Below are 18,325 nucleotides of genomic sequence, written 5' to 3' on the forward strand. Positions count from 1 at the left end.
GAAAGTCTATGGGCTTTAAGGTAGTAGAGGCATATTTCTGAAGACCACAGTATAGTCCTTGAGTTCTGAATACTACTTCTCTTTCATAAAGCACTTACACAAATTAAATGTGCAGGCTTAACCTGCCCTGTTCACTGAATACAATGTTTGTATCTTGCTTTTGAGAAGTTCATTGTGAGGACTTCAATCACTTTGTGATTGTCCTTGTACAGAAAAACAAGAAAAAAGATGCAGTAATCTCTAAATGTCTGTAATCTCATTTTACTTTGTCTTTTATTACTTAAACTGGAAAAGGGCAGAAGCAGATTCTGAATTCAAAAGATACAGGGCCATTTGTGTCTGTCTGAACGTGTCTTCTCCAATGTGGCTATTTAATATATTTTTTTTTATTGCTACAACTACTACTGTTTCTGAATGGAGCATGATGGCAGGAAGGATTGGTTCTTTTTATCTAATAGAATCACATACATGAAAAGTCTTCCTCAGCCTTGATATTGCCTCTTCTATCGACATACAAACTCTTCCTTTGAAAGAAGTTTTGCAGCACTTCATTTTCCTTCCTCCCAACTTCCCTGAAGGGATATAGTTCCCGAGGTAGAAAAATACCAGCCTCTCAATAAATGGCAATGATTTTGTAAGTTACTTTTAACATATGTGCATGTGAAATACACACCCGCAAAAAAAAAGTCATTTTGCCATCGTTTGTACATTACTAGGGTGAACTATTTTTAAAGCAGAATTTCTAACAATGCTCACTTATGAATTACGATTATTTATGTAGTTCACTTTGTTTAAATGGTTTTTCAAGAGAACAATGCTGTATACAGCTGCTTTATTAATAATGTCACTGGCTCTTTGTTGCTATTTTTACATCTCCACCTTCCTGTTAGGCCATGTAAATAGAGATGCCTGTAATTAGTGGGCATGCAGCATTGTTTAACAAGTCTCAGCTGCTACATTAAAATAGGAATATTATTACTTCTTTGGGGATAACTTTTATTTTTCCCCATAGTTAAGATACAAAGTCATAAAGCCAGATATGATGCAATGGAAAATTCAAAGGGAGTATCTGCTATGAAAATCTGTTGCTGCGTTCCTCATCCATTTAAACAGAAGGAAACCTTTAACTGCTCATTCAAAAAAATCTTTAGATTGAAAGTATCTTTTAATTTCCACAGCTGAAAACTGCAAAAATTGATTTTGTACAATTCAGACTTTTTTCTTGCTGTGAGACAATCTTCTAGTCATCAAAAGTTGAAACAATTCCCTTTGCCTAACAAACAGAGGAGAAAATAAGATGATAAAGATATAAGAAGTCTGCATTCAGATCTGTTGTTGTTTGGCCATTTAGAAGCTTATTGTATCTCTTGACTACTTCTATAATTGATTCCCAGGTATAATAATCCAACCCTAGGACTATGATTCACTTTTTTAGGTAAAGATTAAGGATTTTACAAAGACTGATCAACATGTTGTAGAAGCACCTCAATGAAAAATCCTTTTCCTTCTCTGGCAAAATTGCTTTCTTTCCTGAGTACACTTTGCACTAACAACACAGAAGAACTGCATGCCTATAAATATTTAACACTTGCATATAGTCTTCTGTAGGCATTTGTGTTCAAAGACTTCACTGTCAGAAAGGACCATTTTGGCCACGCTGCCAATAGTATAAAGATTTCAACTTACAACTCTCTTTCAACTCTCTTTTTGGAAAGAGATGACACCTTGGCGTAGATGTTGCAATGATAAAATTCATCTTGTCTCTAAAAAAAGCTGCCATAATGTCTACTGCTTTCATTGGTGAAAAACCCCAGCCCCACTTCTCATCTGAATTTTTCTGAAGTCAGTTACAAGTCATGTCCTTTTCCAAAATGTCCATCTGTCACCAATATATCAAAGATAACTTTGAACTAAGAGCCATATTCAAAATTGTTGACAAGACACAGCTGAACAAGAGATAATCACAAATACTAGCATTCCTTCTGGCAACAAGCTACATTGGGTTTTTTAATTCTGCTTTATCTTTCTCTCTATTCTTTTTGTGGTAGTAGTAGAAAGAGCTGGCTTTGAAGGAATCAAGAACAAATACAGCATTAAATTTTTAACAGAGGCTTACTTAAAGCTTGTTACCACTGTTCCACATTTAATGTGTTGCAGAGATATTTAGGGTACTAAAGCAATTTCAGGATGAAAAATTAAATGCTAGTGAAAATATTAATGCCAAATGAAAAAAAATTAATTGTCCAAACAAGTAAAACAACTGTACACATCAGTCATGCTTTTAGAGATCTCCTTTTTCTCAAGCTCCATAACTTTATTTTCAAGGTTCTGAAGAAAAAAGTCCACAAGCCTGAAGGACTTCCCACAGCCTGTCTGCTCTCCACAATAAATACTCAAGCAGTGCATGCAGCATAAAAGAACAAAGTAAAAAGGTCTGTGGGATACCTGACACTTGAAATTCAAACTACTGAAGTCATAAATTAAGTATACATGCCTGTGTGTGAGGCAGGGTATAATGTTCTCCAACTGCTTCAATGGGCCTTATGTAAACAAAGAACAAAACAACTGGTGACAAATGTCAGCTTTCCAGTGCAAGAAAAAAGTCCCCAATCAAGTTTAAAAAAAAAACCCACCCTCAATCCATTGGCTTATCCAGATTTAAATATGTGAGCAGAAATGATTTAATGTCCCTCAGATGTTTGCTCTGCTCTTGTGCCAGAGGTTAATGCCCTGCAAGGGTGACTGCAGACAAAGCTGCTCCTCAGTTACTGCACTCTAATGCTTAGTATATTTGAGGTAAACAAATCACTGGTTTGTGGTATCACCATAGGCTAGAATGTGAACTGCAGTGAACAGCAAGGCATGGAGACCTTGTCAGCTGTCTGCATTTATGAGCCATCAGCCTGCAACCAGAACTTCTGTATTTGCCTCCCATAATGCATAAACATAGAAATGCCAAGAGCTGCTGCTCTCACTGCTTTCACTCATGCTTCATTGTACCCATAACACAGCTAATATATTTTGAGTTTTCAAGAATTTTTGATTCCATTTCTCCTCTAAATCTGATTTCGCAATATGGCTCACAGATGTCAGAACAGCTACAAACTACAGGGATTACTATGGATTAGTGAATCTCGCATGCCTGAAAGTGTTTAGAGCAATTACACCTCTTAGTGGAAAGGTATTTCCCACATATTCTCCTTCCAGCTCCTCTGTCAGCAGGGCAGTTTCCCTGAGAGATGAGCATGTTGTTAGACCAAAAGCTGGTACAGCCCCCAAACGTACCTAGCAAAGGGCGCCCACAGTCCTAGCCCATGCTATAACTTTGTTCTAAATTTCAGGGAAATCTCGGCACGGCATCAAACCATTGGACTGAGACAGCACTGCTTGCTCTCCATCCCATCCAACCTCCATCCATCCCCTGCACTCCTTGCTCTCCATCCCATCCGACATCCACCCATCCCCTGCACTGCCAAAGCCAAGTGAGCAGAGCAGGACACCAGCTCCAGTGTCTCAGGGCACAGTTTCATGCACAGACTAAGCTGTGAGAAGGGAAGACAAGGCTCCCACAGTATCGACCAGTGGCTGATGAGAAAGGCAGATAAATGGAGGGCAGTCACCTTGTCAGACTCCACCACCGAAGAGTTTATGAGTCAAGCACCTCTGCTGCGCTCAGGTCACAGCACATCATGGCTTGAGCTGAGGCTGGGTCAGCTGCTGGGTCGGTGCAGGCAGCTGGAAGTACCAATATCCAAAAATGCAACCACTGGCTTTGTCGAAGGCTGTCTGCATCTGAGCTGCGATTTATGAGCAGCAAGTGATGCAGCACACACGCCAAGGTTATGAGGAGGAGAGCTCTAGGTAAGGTAGCAACAGCCAAGTTGCTGAGGGGTTACAGGCAGAGTAAGGGTGTGCTCTGCACCAGCTTTGGGGGAAAAGCACACTAAATATCTTTGACTGCACACAAGCTTCTTGAATAAAAAGCCTCCCTATCTATGCAAGCTTACAGCTTTCCCTTCCCACCCAAATGGCTCTTCTGAAAAATCCAAGCCTTTTCCTGTAGTGCTGTTTATATTATAGCATCCCAATATACACAATCAACTAAATTATATCTACTTAGCTAACTTCCACACCTCTTCCCCTTTCTATTTCCTCAGATTTGGATCACAGCTTTCTTGTGCTCAGTATTTTCTTCTCTAGAATGACAATAGTGCAGATACAATAAAGAGGTGTTACCAGCCTTTTGTTCAAGTGCTCTTTGTTGAGTATTTCATCTATTTACTGCCCCCTCAGAAGTTCCTGTTTTCCCACTGAGGGGGGAAGGGAAAGCCTGTATAATGACATGGCAGCTTTTTGTTCAAAAAGTCTGCGTGCAGTCAGAGATACTTAGCACATTTTCCCTGCAAAGCCTGATATTACTCCTTTCAAATCAAAAAGAGAAAAACCTCAAAATAACTTAAACAAAAATTACATATACATAAACTAGTTCTAAAAAAAAAAAACAGTACTTTGCAGACACCCCTTTCTTCAAGCTATGAATTATTGCTATATCAAAATGCCCACATCCACACACACTGAAAACTCAGCCCACTATGATGAAATGTGCACAGAGTCATGTAGTGTAATCTTCTACTGCCAACAGTATTACAGGTCTTAGCACATAAAACCAAGAAACCAAAAAGGAATTAGAACACTGAAAGACATCACAAGCTGGGAGCTTTGCTAGTTCACACAAAGGGAAAAGGAAGAACACAGCACGCATAGCAATTTGTCTTTGATACAGGAAAAGGCATATATTATTTGATAATCCAGTGCTAAGGCAGGATAGCTAAGGGACAAACCCATTTGTTGTATTGAATAAACACATTTAGATTGATACTTGTGATGCTGAGCTGTTTTTATACATAGGATTTAATCGAATCACAATGTGGATGTAAAAAAATTATCAATGTTTCATTACAAAATAAGGTATCTCGTACAGTGGGATACCTGACTACAGGGAGCTTTGAAGAAATACATAAATTAGACAATTGGGTTTTATAAAAGAACATGTAAAAGCAATGGATCTGATCTGAACAGCTTTCCTTTTCATTATCTATCAGCTAGATGTTCAAGCAAAAGAAACTGTGCACAAGAAGCAGGTAGCATGACGGAATTTTTGGGGTAATCTTGTACCAAGTGGGTTAAGTGTGACTTTTATTTTCCCCCAGTCAATGGTAAAAGCTGTTAATTAGGCTCCTCCTAATCTGAATCTAATTTGACAGTGAGGGCTCCACGCAGGGGTATTGGAGAGGAAAGGTCTTAAGGGAGGTGATCTCTTTTATTGGACTAATCCATAGCCCTGGCAGAAGAAACCAGGGGGGAAAGTTTCTGGGCATACCCTTTTCTTCCAAGCTCTGAACGGAAGCAACACCAGAGCCGCCCTTTACCAAACGCTAACAAGTGGATAGGAAACGACTCTCGGAAAGGAGCTGCTGGTCCTTAGGAGTCTGACAAACAATGTCAGCGCTGATTAGAGCACACAGACTTCACGGTAGGTTGGCTTTTGTGTTCTTCTCATTTCGTGTGCAGATATGTGGGGATGATTGAAGTCAATGGGAAATTCACAACAGGTTTTAATAGCATCAAGAACTGATTCATTATAACCTTCTCTTCATAACAATATTGTTTGTGTACATCAGATGTTAATCTGATTTTGTTCCCATCAACTCATCCGGACTGTATTTGCACCAGTTCTCAGGGTCATCTTCTTGCTTGTGTACATTGGCCATATAATCTGTAATCTACAGAAACAACAACAAGTCAAAATTAAGTGGTTTTTTTTTTTAAATTAGTTTTTAAAAATCCACCATTTTTTTAAACTGAGACCTAAATTGAAGCATTTTGAAATGAAGCTCAGTTATAGAGTGAAAATCACTTCAGACATACTATAGGGTGGTTGGGGGTTTTTTAGGAGTTTTTTGGGCGGGGAGAGGGATGTTTGGTTTGGTTTGTGGTTTTTCTTTTTTTTTTTGCCCAAGACTAGCATTCCACTGTAGAGCTTAATAAGAAAGTGAAAATTAGATATAACCAAGCTTAGAGAATTCCTTCTCATTTATCACTGTGTACTCAGTTTAATTTTAACTTCAGCTGGTAAAACACTTTACAAGAGACCCCATCTCACCTTTAACACATTATCTTGACTTGCTTACTTCAGGCAAACATTAGCTAGATAGTTGTCTGTTACTGCATAAAGAGAATGTCAAGTTCTTTGTACAAGCGTCTGGTCACGTTTCACAATTGCCAAAGTCTAGAAAGAAATCTCCAGTTTGAAAAAACTGCTTGGAAACCTCATTCTCCTGCTAAGATTCCTACCACTTTTGCTGAGAAGTTAAACAGAAAGTCCTTTCAATATACCAAATGGAACAATGAAACTGTACCTAGTAACATATAGCTGTTTATCACTGTTTCACTCATGGCAAGTTTCATCATTAAATTACAGTTCCACAGGCCTGCGTCGTATATTCAAGATTAGTTTTATATAACTTCACATTTTATACATCTTTACATATTTCAAATAGAAAACACACCACAAGAGAAGCTGTGTCTTCAAGTAGGTCATTACTTTCTTCGTGCACACTGCCCTTTAAAGCTAAGTCCCAGCAATATAAGAATGTACTCAAAAGAGTAAAATAAGGATTGTGGTTTTCCAAAACTTAATATAGTAGTTTCCCAATAACAACTGTTTTTCTGTCTAGCATGAGTTTTATATGGCATCCAAGCTCATTCCCATGCATTAGGAGAAATAAAAAGAACACTAATTAATGTATTGATTTGTACTGTGCTATATCTTAGTAACAGCATGGGGAAGGGGAAATATTTATTGGAGGTCAACTGGCAATCCACAATAATTGTTGTGATTGTATTGCACAGTCCAATGAACATGGCTTATGCACATACAGAGGTTTTGAAGAATCAGTCAGAAATTCCAACAGAGATCTTGCTTTTCCATGCATCCTGAATCTCTTACATTGAAGAGCTTTTCAGCCTTTTTCCTCTTTCACTGGTTGGTCTCAAAAAATCCAGCTCTGTCCAGCCTGTTTTATGCCTTTCATTTTAGAAAAGTTGTGTTCTGGATGAATGCAAGAACTAAACATGTCACAATATTCACCAACAACCTCCTAAATCACTGTATCGCTATCAGTATTTCTAATACTGTTCTAAAATACTATGGTATTTTTCATAGTTTTGTTCACCCACAGCTTTATGAAACCATTAAAGATGGATGTCTCTTACTGAGCAGAGCCTGTTCTTTCAGTTGCCTAACACCTCCTCTCTTAAAACACCATTTTGCTAAATTCTTAGTGTAGAAGCTGCATTTCCTATGTTGACTTTCTCTGTCAAGCCTGAAGAACAGCAGATGAAAATCATGCAAAGCAGGCCTTTGGCAAGTTGCCCTGAGCTGCTGGACAAGAGGGCTTGAAGAAACGAGGTGGGGAGACAACAAAAACCAAGCCCACTACAGAAGAGAGATGGAAAAGAGAAGGACTTGGGACAGAGGCAGAGGGGTGGATGAGAGAGACAAACATGTTGAAATACTTGCAGCTAAATATGCAACACCTCCAGAAACAAGTTCTTCACACATCTTAATTCTATCCTTGGTTAAGTACACAGTATGGTATAAACTATAATTTTCTGACCACATACTTTCCCTTTCTCCACACCACCACCTGCATGCATCAACAGAAGGGAAAGCCTCCTTCAGAACTAAAGCCTTCCCTTATTTTGCTTTCTGCCTGTTTACTTGTGTGGCCTGCAGAACTGCAACTCAGAGCTTTGCATCTGCTTGGGCTCTTGAAAAACACTGTGTTATCTGTATTGTCCCACAAGTCGATCAATAAACTCTTAAACACATCTCTGTGAGACAGAGTAGTATGCTATCCCAGTTTTAGACAGTGCACTAAAATTAGGATCAAAAGCCAATTCTTGCCAAGTTTCTAGAAAACTCTTTTTCCACAGTGTTTATTATGGCACTGCATTTTGCATCTTTAGAACACAGAGCTCCTACTGACTTTCAGACCCATCTGACAATAATCACTTTTTCTGCAACTTAGACCCAAAGCTGGGGATTCGGAAAACAAGGAGTAAAGTGAACACAATGAAATGTAGGGCTTACTTGCCTTGTCTAGCATCCCATAGGAACATTATGGTACAAGCAAAAGATAAAAATCAAATTTTCTAAGGAAGCAATTAGCCAGGAGACCATCCTCTCCCTTTGAATAATCCCTTTCCTTACTCACATGACTTCCTCCAATGCTGTGTGCACAATATCCCAGTCACGCCTAGAAAAGCTCTTCTGTGCAATGACCATGACAGGAGTTTCTTGTTAAAAATAACATGATCAAGCAGGTTTTGACTGGATTCCAGTACCTGCACACAATTCAATATGAAATCAACACTGCCAGGGTAAAACCAATTTTGACGCTTCTTAATTTCCAAGGACCTTAATAACATAATTTTTTAATTGTTTATTAAGTACCTATATACTTTTTGAAATAAGCATGTGGGGTTCCTGATAGCAAGGTACATCACAGTTTACAAATTAAACTACAACCAAATCAGCATGAATACTGTAATTTTTCGGTCTTATTTTCCCCGCTAAGGACTGAATTATAGCATCACTCTCCCCAGCATGTATCACAGTTGTGTCCTGAGCCTGTAAAGGACAACTGTGCACTTGTTTATGCTTTCCAGTCCACAGCAGCAGTAACAGGCATCCACCACAGACTCACCTTCTCCTCACCTGATCCTTGTCAGTCTGCCCTACAGTGGCTGTCTCTGGCTGGGCACAACCAAAGCTGATGTTATCAGTTGAAAACCCATTTTAAAGACACATTGTAGAGGTTTTCCTTTTGTTAGAGGCTTTTTTTTTACCTCTTCCCCCATTCCCCAGTGCTGAATTCCTGCCTGCAACACTCTGTCTCCCTTTTTAAGTTTCACCTACAGTTCCTCATACTTTGCTCAAAACTGCCCCATTCAGCCATTACCCACCCTAGGAGCCGAAGCCTTTGGAATACCATTATTGCTGAATGTAGAGAACATATGCTAAAATATATATTAAAGGGACAGACTGGAAAAAAAACATTAAAAAAAAAAAAAGCAAGAAAAAAAGGGAGCCTGTTAGCAGCTGTACAACTTTGAGGCTAAATAAATGGATCTGTGCAAAAACAGCGTCACCTTGAATATATTTAAATTCAGGCCTGGACACAGCAGTCACATTTAAAGCTGATTACACAAACCATTCTTATTTTCAGGTATGAAACAGAGGTTCTTGACAGATTTCCTTTGAAGTTGTGCCCATTAGGCTACCAGTTAAACACAAGAAGTGATTACCAGAGTATGATCAAGAGAGGCTGCTTTTCCTATGTGGCCTCTTTCCAGGGTCCTACTTGGAATGTTTTCAATTTATTTATTCTTCATAACTAGATTATGATATATCCAGAGACAGACACCTTGCTGATTGTTAGCATGCCTACTTACTTTGTCTCAGTTCTACTGAATCTGATTTTAGCACATCTTAAATCAGACCAGAAACACTTTGGCTGCCCAGAACAAACTGTGCAAACTGCATGCCTCTAACAATACCAATTTGTTGAAACTGGTTTTGCTTTGCTCTGGAGATTTTCTCTCAGCAAACCTGTGGTTGCATCAGTGTCATCTGCACACCCATACCTTGCAAAAAGGGTCAGTGTAAACAGTCAATATTGCGCCCTAGCTTGGTAAAAATGCAGTCACAGCCAGGACTGATCCAAGCCTGTGCAGTGAAGAGATCTGGCAAAGCCTGGATACTGTATTAATGCATATAAAACCAAAAGCTCAGCCCCCTTAAGTTCATTAACATAAGCATAACACCATACTTTCCTTGGACCAGTCCCAGGCACCACTGAAAGCAGTGACTTGATTCCTTCCTTACTCAGTCCCTCCTACATTGGTGTTTTAAGAGTCTTATACCTGATCTGGTCCTTTCAGAGGCAGGTGAATTAGTGCCAGCAGCTTCCATGGGGAACTAGCTCAGGCCACAGGAACAGAACTACCTAGCCAAAGGCCTGATGGATGCTAAAAGCTATTTGCTGTTTGACCCTAGAAAAAAAAGGGCTAGGTCCTCTCTGCAAGGACACACTTTCTGCTGGTTTTCTGGAATTCAAAGGGGAAAAAACTGCAGCAATATCACACAATACAATATCAATACATACAGTACAGTACTTTATCCAAAATAAAATGAAGCTAAAACACACATATATATATGTGTGTGTGTATATGTATGTGTGCACATATATAAAAATATAAATATATATACAAACATATACATGTATATATGCCATATATATATATATATGCATATATATACATACATATTTATCTACATGACCATTATAAACTAAATACATGGCACTGTTATTCCCAGAAGAGAACAGGAAAGAACAGTAGGCTGAATGAGAAGGCAATCAGCAGACAAGAACAACACATCATCATTCCCTCCACACTTGCCATTCTGAAGGGTTCAGAGTCCCCAAGAGAATTTTCCTGTGGTTTTGAGAATGCAATTTTTAAGAAGAATCTTTGAGGCACCACTGCTCCAACCCTGTCTGTTGGTGCTACACAGGTGGTTCAGAGCACAGAACACAGCAGACACATCAGTGGGCTCCCCAGGTACACAGGAGTGCTCCCATCCAAAGGGCAGGGACTGAAAGACATCTTCTTTTGCTCTAGAAGCAGCATTTTGTTAATGCACTCAGAAACCTGGGGGCCATTAATGATTCTTCAAGAATCAAGTGTGACCCATAGACAACTTCTTTCTGTGTCCTTTTCCTGCTCACATTCTTACTACACTGCCAATAAATACACCTCTTCACACACTGCATGGAAAACAGGGTTCTTTGGATAGGCAAACACTGCTTCAAGATCCTCTAAGCTGTGGTCTTAACAGTGTATAATAAATAATTCCAAACAGAAAGCAGGAATGATAGTGCAGAAAGAGAAAAAAAAAGAATATAAGACAATGGGAGAAAAAAGAATCCCAACTGAATAACAAACTAGCAACCACAAAGAAGAGACACAGCCAAGTCTGGGATCTGAATTAATGTTAGGAAAAATGCACCATCAAGTGTCTCCATCATTATCAGGGATCTCCATAAGGCACTGACTTCCCATAGTATGATTACCCAGGGATTTGGGACTCCTGTGCATATCTGGGAAAAGGCAATTTTCAGGAATGCAGTCAGAGTCTCTTTGCAACTATATCATCGGCTTTTGTCCTCAGACCATGATGGTCACCTCAGCATTTACCCTCCTGACTCACACCCAGCCACAGCATCATGCTAAAGCTAAGCACCTGGGAAGCTCTGCCTATTCCATTAGGAATAATGGGAGAACTGCACGTTTCACTATCATACAGACACAGGCCACTGAAGCCCAAAAAGATTATTAAAATTAAGTTTGTGTGCATAAGAATTTTTGAAGGCACCAAAGAAAAAAAAATAATTCTAGAGTTTGGGATGGGGGGAGGAGGAAGGATTTATATTATATTCACTATCCACTCAACAATGAATTAGATGTTTAAGTATGACTTTAAAGCATTCTTCTCATGAAGAGATAATAACATTTCATACATGTTGTACCTTAACTGTGACGTATTGAGAATATTTTGCATTTTTGACCTTTGGTAAAATACCTTCATTCAGTTTAATAGGCATTTTCACCCTCCTACCACTTTAGCCCTAACACTGTTTCTCTGCCATCACTTGGAGCACGTTCAAAAGGTTCTGTTTTCTTGTGTCCCCCAAACAGTTCTCCCTTCCCAAGGAAACACCCTGATCTTGTCCAGGAAACCAAAGACCTTACAGGAAGCAGAACCTTAAATAACTACATGATCCTAAAGGAAGATGGAAATCGTATAGATGTGTATATTCAGTACACTAAGGACAGCTAAGGGCTAGCAGTGGAACAACAGCACCTAAAAAAGGCAGAACTGAAACCTGACTTCAGCGAGAGTTTTGTCTGATCAAGACCAAAGGAGAGAGCTGAGACTTTATATTGTGTGTTTTCTCATTCATGCATAGGAACATGAAGCTGCTGGATGAAGTGACTGACTAGTTGCTACAGGATTTGGTTTTTTCCATTCAGTAATTCAAAGTGAATAACATTAAAATATGTGCTTGTGTACATCTCCTCTAGGCAAAGCATTTGTTCAACACGTCAGGAAGTAGCTCAGTGTCGTCAACTACTTGCAAGCAGACACGCTATGACCGGAGTAAAAATCGCATTGTAAGAAAAAAGAAAAAAAATCTCAACTGCTCCTGAAAGAAGAGAAAGTCTTGCTGCTACTCAGGTGAGGAAAAGGGCTCTTTGAAACTCCCTTCATGCTTCTGAGCTATTCTTCTGAGCCATTCCAAGAAATGGGAGGGCAGGAGGAAGATGGCATATATACATAAAACTTGGAACTGCAGTCAGAGAGGGCTTAAGACTAAAAGAAAAAGCTAAATGCAAGGAGAGCTTTAAGTACAATTTTAGTATTTTAGCTTTTTCACAGTAGATCATCCCCCCTGTATTATTTCTATTTTCCTTAACATTTATATGACTATTGCTGACTTAATTCAACACTTGAATATCTGTAGATGAGTTTGATGCATCTCTCAGGAAAAAGAGGAAGGTAAAACGTCTATTGAACAAACACTTGCACATTTCCAGTTGTTCTGGTTGGGCAACCTCAATATCTTAGATCTGACATAACTTTCAATATCTATTTAATATTCTGAGGGTCACCAGTCTACTAGAATAAACAAAGTCAACAATATTTCCTTTGTGAATTGAACCTTCAAAGGTCTAACATTTGAAGAAGAATAATGAACCAGTGATCAAAATTATTTTTATTGTCCAGAAACATAAATTTGAACCACAATTTTATGTGATGCTAATAAAGTACATAATTTGCTATCAGGCTTCTATTTCAAATATCTATTTTATTTTGGGCATTTCAAAGAATTATGTGCATAGAACAGCATAAAGAAATGCAACTGTAATTACAACTTACTAAAATTCAGACCATCACTAGATCTCATGTGCAGCAGCAGCCTAACAACCTTCTAAACCTTTCCAAGCTATATAAGTATTTGTTTTTGTCAAGGTCAAATAGCTATCACAAGCCTTAAAATCAGTAGTGCAAGTTTTACAAGAGACTTCATCTAGCAACACATTGATGTGAAGCAACAATCTGAAGAGATCAATGTCATCCTGCTAGAAAGTAAATATTTTTATAACTACATCCATAGCAACCACAAAACTCTCCACTTCCCCAAAGTGATCCATAATGTTTGACTGGAGAAGCTGATTTAAAGCTCCGAGAAGGTATCACTAGCCATCATTTTTCTTGGCCATAAAAGTCCCAGGAAGATAAACGTAGCTTTTCTGGGCCATCATTTTACAGAAAAGAAACACTCAAAAGATATCTCTAGAAATCGCTATACTTGCTCATTTTGAAACTGTAAATCCTCCAGGGGGACTGGTGGTGCTACACTGTAGGAATCAGTATCAATCATTTTATATGGTGTATTTTTACTTCAGTGTCAACCCAGGCAATTGACATCTCATTTTCTCATTTAAAGACTTTCTGTAACACCACTTACATCTTCTGTACTACTTTTCACCAATGGATCTCAGTCAGCCTTACAAAGATTAGTACACATATTCCATGTATGGATGAGATATTCTAAGAAGTTAAAAGAGATTCAGATAAATTAATTTCCAGTAGTCAATGGCCAACTAAGGCAAGTAAACCCAAGTCTCCTGAGTCAGAAGCCCCTGCCCTGTCCAGCAACAAGTGCTTTAGACTTCCTTCCATGCACCAAAGTTATGTTTTACACCAGTTTCCAAAGGCCTCTCAGAAACCTGGTGGCATTTTCTATTTTGCTCTTTCCACTGAAATAAAGTGACCCCAGTTTTTTCCAAGCAAGTGGCAGGAAACCTTGCACCTGCTCTGGTCCTGGAGGCAGATGTCAAAGGCAAGGGAAATCTGTCAGCACCAGGTAATTTAGCCTATACTTCAGGCTGCATTTCTGAGTTCATTCATGCTAGATGTGTGCAGTGCTAGACCGAAAGGCATTACAGAATTAAGCTGAAGCAGGTTTAGGTACATAACTCTATTACTGCTGAATAGGCACAGTCAGCCTCATCCCACATTTACACAAGCTCTAAAGCAGCCACATAAAGGACAGATAATACCTGATCCATCATAAAACCTGTCTTTATAAAGCTAACTCATTTTGAACAAATTTGAAACAGCAGACTGAGTTAATAGCAGAGCAGTGCTTTGCAGGACTACAAAGAATCTCTGAGAAGGAACTGTTAGGCTGAATTTACTGTGCCATTAAATCACAGTCTCAGTGCAGATGTAGGCTGGTTATCAGCACACATGGAAATCCACACAGCAGTTAATTCATCTTCACAGTATGCAAATTAGGGAAGTGGGAGCAAAACCTGATCAAGATCCTTCATTTATAGGGCTAGAATATTTCATTTATGTGATAACTTCCTGCTTTTCCATTCTTTTTGGTCAAAGAATAACACAGATTTGCCCCTTGCCTACACAAAGAAGAGAGCTCCAGTTTCAGAGCCAGGAGACACAGACTGCACCCCTCCTGCTGGAGGCCCATTGCTGACTGACAGCAGCAATAATCAAATATTTATGCAGCCCCACAGTGCAAACTCTCAGAGCATTTAGCACTATTGTTTAATGCCCCTAGCTCAGCTTTAACATGGACATGGGATCTGGCAGATGAGTAGCTGCACTGATAGCAGATATTACTAAAAACACTCCTCTCCCCTGTCCATGTCACAGGTGGCACAGAGAAGTGCACCAGAAACAAAGGGATGGTCCTACCACAGCAGCTGTTCTTTAGAGCTCAGTGATTAGACTGGAAAAGATCTACCAGGCTGCAACTCCTGAGACTGAATTACATGCTGCTCTTATTTACAGGTTTGAAAATCCTTAGCAGAGGGATCGTGCTATAAGCTGGGGGATCAGTACCAAGGGTCAGAAATATCCTGAAGGTTCAATTGGTGCAGGCAAGGTACAACAATCAGAACAGGCTGATTTAGGGTACACAACTCCAATAATGTTGAATATGCACAGAAGATTTTGAAATAGAGATCTTGGGATCTCCAGTTATGCTCTGTTACGGCACATTTTCTCTCAGGAAAACAAAACAAAATAAAACAAAAAAACATACCAAACTGGTGAAAAACGTTTAACCAAAACCTGATGCCAAATATACATACATATATATATATATATATATACACGCACATACATACATATATATATGTGTGTGTGTGTGTGTGTGTGTGTGTGTGTGTGTAAACTCACTATTTGATTTTAGTACCTGGGGTTCTTTCAACTAATTCCATATAAAGGTCTGCATTAACATGTTTTTCTTTAATTTCATGGAAGAACAGCTATTCTAGCTGCCTTAAAATAAGTGGAGTTAAGAACTAGAAGTATTTCCTTAAAGGCACTATCTATCAGTAGATATTCTGTAGGACCTGCCCTACAATTTTCAATTCCATATCAGAACAGTACTCTGTTCTCTAAAATACACCATCACAAACCAGTAACAATTAATCTACCTTACAACTCCTTTGAGTTGGTTTGGAACTGCTCATCTTCACATTTTACAATTATTCCAGGAGTTAGGAATGGTGAGAAGAAACAAAATCCCCCTGAAAAGCATCATCACTGTTTAGAAAGGTAAGCTGCACAACCTGTCAACACAAACTAGAAGGCACACTTCCAACAAAGAGTAAGCATGAGCCTGTCTATGCCCTGTGGCCATGTAGCTCAATGTGAGTGCAGCTGATCCAGTATTCACAGCCAGGATGAATATATGGCATTCCAGCAGGGCTTGGGAAAAGCCTTGGGCACCTCCGTAACAATCTTCAGTGGGATCACTCTTCAGATAAAGTACAAGAAAGGTACATATCTCTGTTGTAATTACTAACTGAAAAAGAGCGGAAAAGAAAGCAGCTATTCTTTCAAAAACTTTTTTATTCACAGATCTACCACAGCTTTGACAGTGAAGCATCTCCTGTATTTAACAGCCAAAACAAGCCTACAACCACCTATCAACTAGATATCAACAGAACTCCCAAGGACATTGGCAAACAGGGTACCAGCTGGTAGCAGGCTCTGACTTCACAGCCTCATCACTATTGGCTTGCACAACAATCTGGCATCTCAGTGCATCCTCTCTCCAATGGCACTGCTCCTGCCAGAGGTCCTACATCACACATCAGCCTGAAGCTTTGCCTAGTTATTTTAACTTTGAAGTCAGCAAAACCAACAGCCATTCCACTGCTCTGGCGAAGCACAATGTTTTCAAGCCTTGAAAACGAATGTGGTCTGATAAGTTAATCCTTGAAGCTTCAAGACAACAAAAACTTCACACAGGAAACTCAAAAAGTTGGTTGGGGCAGCCAGTTCTTTAAGATCTTTAATCATTAATAGTGTAGATGAGTGGAATTAAACACATCATTTTTAAGAGGAGATGCTGCGTGTCTGTGGCTCCACACACTGAGGGCCCGCAGGCCTGCAGAGGGATCCTGGCGTTGTGCTGTTCACCACCTACCACTAAGGCAAGTGAATTTAGCGTTCATTTACACCGTATGGACTACCTGCAAAAAACAAATTCACTACCGAACCCAAAAGGTGTCAGTTAATCTCCCGCTCTCCACAGGTGTATCTAGGCACTAAGAGCGTATGGAAACGTTTTTTATTGACCTAGGAAACAAAGATAAATTGTTCAATTAACTCTCACGTCATGACTATTCGTGCGTTATAAAGCGCGAAGCATACACAACCAATGCGCTTACAGAAAAGTCTCCAAAACTCAGTTCCCGGTCTGCCAAAACTCGTCTTTCCTCTACGGGACGTGATGATAGCGCCGATACTACGGGAGGCTGAACAGACCGCGTGTGCCCTGCGCTGATTTCCCGGTTTCCCGGCGGAGCCTCTCCTGCTCCCGCGGGCACGGGGCTGAGGGGAGCGCCCCGATCCCTCACCCCAGCGGGGGCCGGGTTCCCGGCCCAGGCTCCCCCGCCCCTCCGCGCCCCCCGCCCCGTGAGTATTGTCACTCACAATCTCGGTCACCATGAGGAGCCCGGGCACGGTGCGCAGGAACTCCCTGTCGTAGGCGAGGGTGCTGGAGCTGGCCGACAGGTTGGCGGTGAAGGAGCTGCTGGTGGTGGTGACCGTGTGCGAGCGCGGGCGCGGCGGCTGCTCCTGAGGCGGCACGGGCGGCTCCATGGCCGGCGCGGAGGCACCGCCGCTCGCCGCTTTGTGTGGCCCCGGCGCCGCGGGCAGCCCCCGCCCGGGCGCGGGGGAGGAGGAGGAGGGTGCTGGGCGCCCGGACCCGGGCCGGGGGGAGGATCCGGAGCGGGGCCGCCCGCCCCGAGACCGCCCAGCCCTCCCGCCGTGCCCCCGGGGCGGGACCCGGCGCTGCTGGAGCGAGGCATCCCCGGCGCTAGGGAACGAGGCTCAAAGCGCGTCCCCTCTCAAAACCATCTCCTGACATCCAGGACTTTTACACGCTTGCGATCCCGCCTGCTTCCAGTGCAGCCGAGGAGCCAAGCTGAGCCACCGTCCCGTGTGGCACAGCCCCGTGGGCCGGCCGTCATCGTCCCTCCAGGCTGTCGGCCCGGGCTCCACGGGCAGCAGAGGCTGGCCCGAGCCGTGCTGGTGCTGCCGGTGGCTGTCCCTCCTGGCTGCCATCGCTGGGACAGCAACCACCGCCAAGTGCCGCGGGAAGGGAACAACAGTCGAGGACATAACACAGCCCTCTCGGAGCTGGAAATTGGGTTTTTGCTGGGGTCTGCCAAACAACCAAGAGGCTGAACGACACAAAAGACTTTTAAAAGCCATAAAAGTCATTATTGTCTTACTACTATTGTCATTATTGACCTAGTACCTGGCAGTGTCGAGCTGTTTCTTAACATATATTTTTCATTACTCCAGTCTGAAGTGTTTTTTTTTTTTTTTAAAAAAAAAAAAAAAAACAAATCCAAACATTTCTGGATCTTTTAAGAGCTTCTAAAGAGATCTTCCATTCCACCAAAACCATGGGGTTTCAACAAAAAGCAAACAGATTATAGTTATTTTCAATGTTCAGGAGCTCTAATTAGCAAAGGACTTGCATGTGGCCATTCAGTAAAAATGAAGTGTTCTCCACATGTCTGGTGGCTATTGTCCTTGAATTGTTTACTGCTGCTCTCCTACTGGATAACAAAGGCTGGATTT

At 40.9% G+C, this 18,325-nt stretch overlaps 1 protein-coding gene across 1 annotated transcript in view; it reads right to left on the reverse strand.

Annotated features, from left to right (window-relative positions):
• The window catches only part of CMTM8 (CKLF like MARVEL transmembrane domain containing 8), a 35,235-nt gene extending 17,749 nt beyond the window's left edge, over positions 1-17,486 (reverse strand). Inside the window, exon 1 of the mRNA XM_086850510.1 lies at positions 17,168-17,486. Coding sequence (XP_086706636.1) covers positions 17,168-17,335 — 168 coding nt within the window. The 5' untranslated portion in view covers positions 17,336-17,486. The remainder of the gene's footprint in view (positions 1-17,167) is intronic.
• Between the last annotated feature and the right edge of the window lie 839 nt (positions 17,487-18,325).

This window comes from Cyanistes caeruleus, chromosome 1 (genome assembly GCF_971803275.1).
Source record: "Cyanistes caeruleus chromosome 1, bCyaCae1.hap1.1, whole genome shotgun sequence".
NCBI classification, from domain to species: domain Eukaryota; kingdom Metazoa; phylum Chordata; class Aves; order Passeriformes; family Paridae; genus Cyanistes; species Cyanistes caeruleus.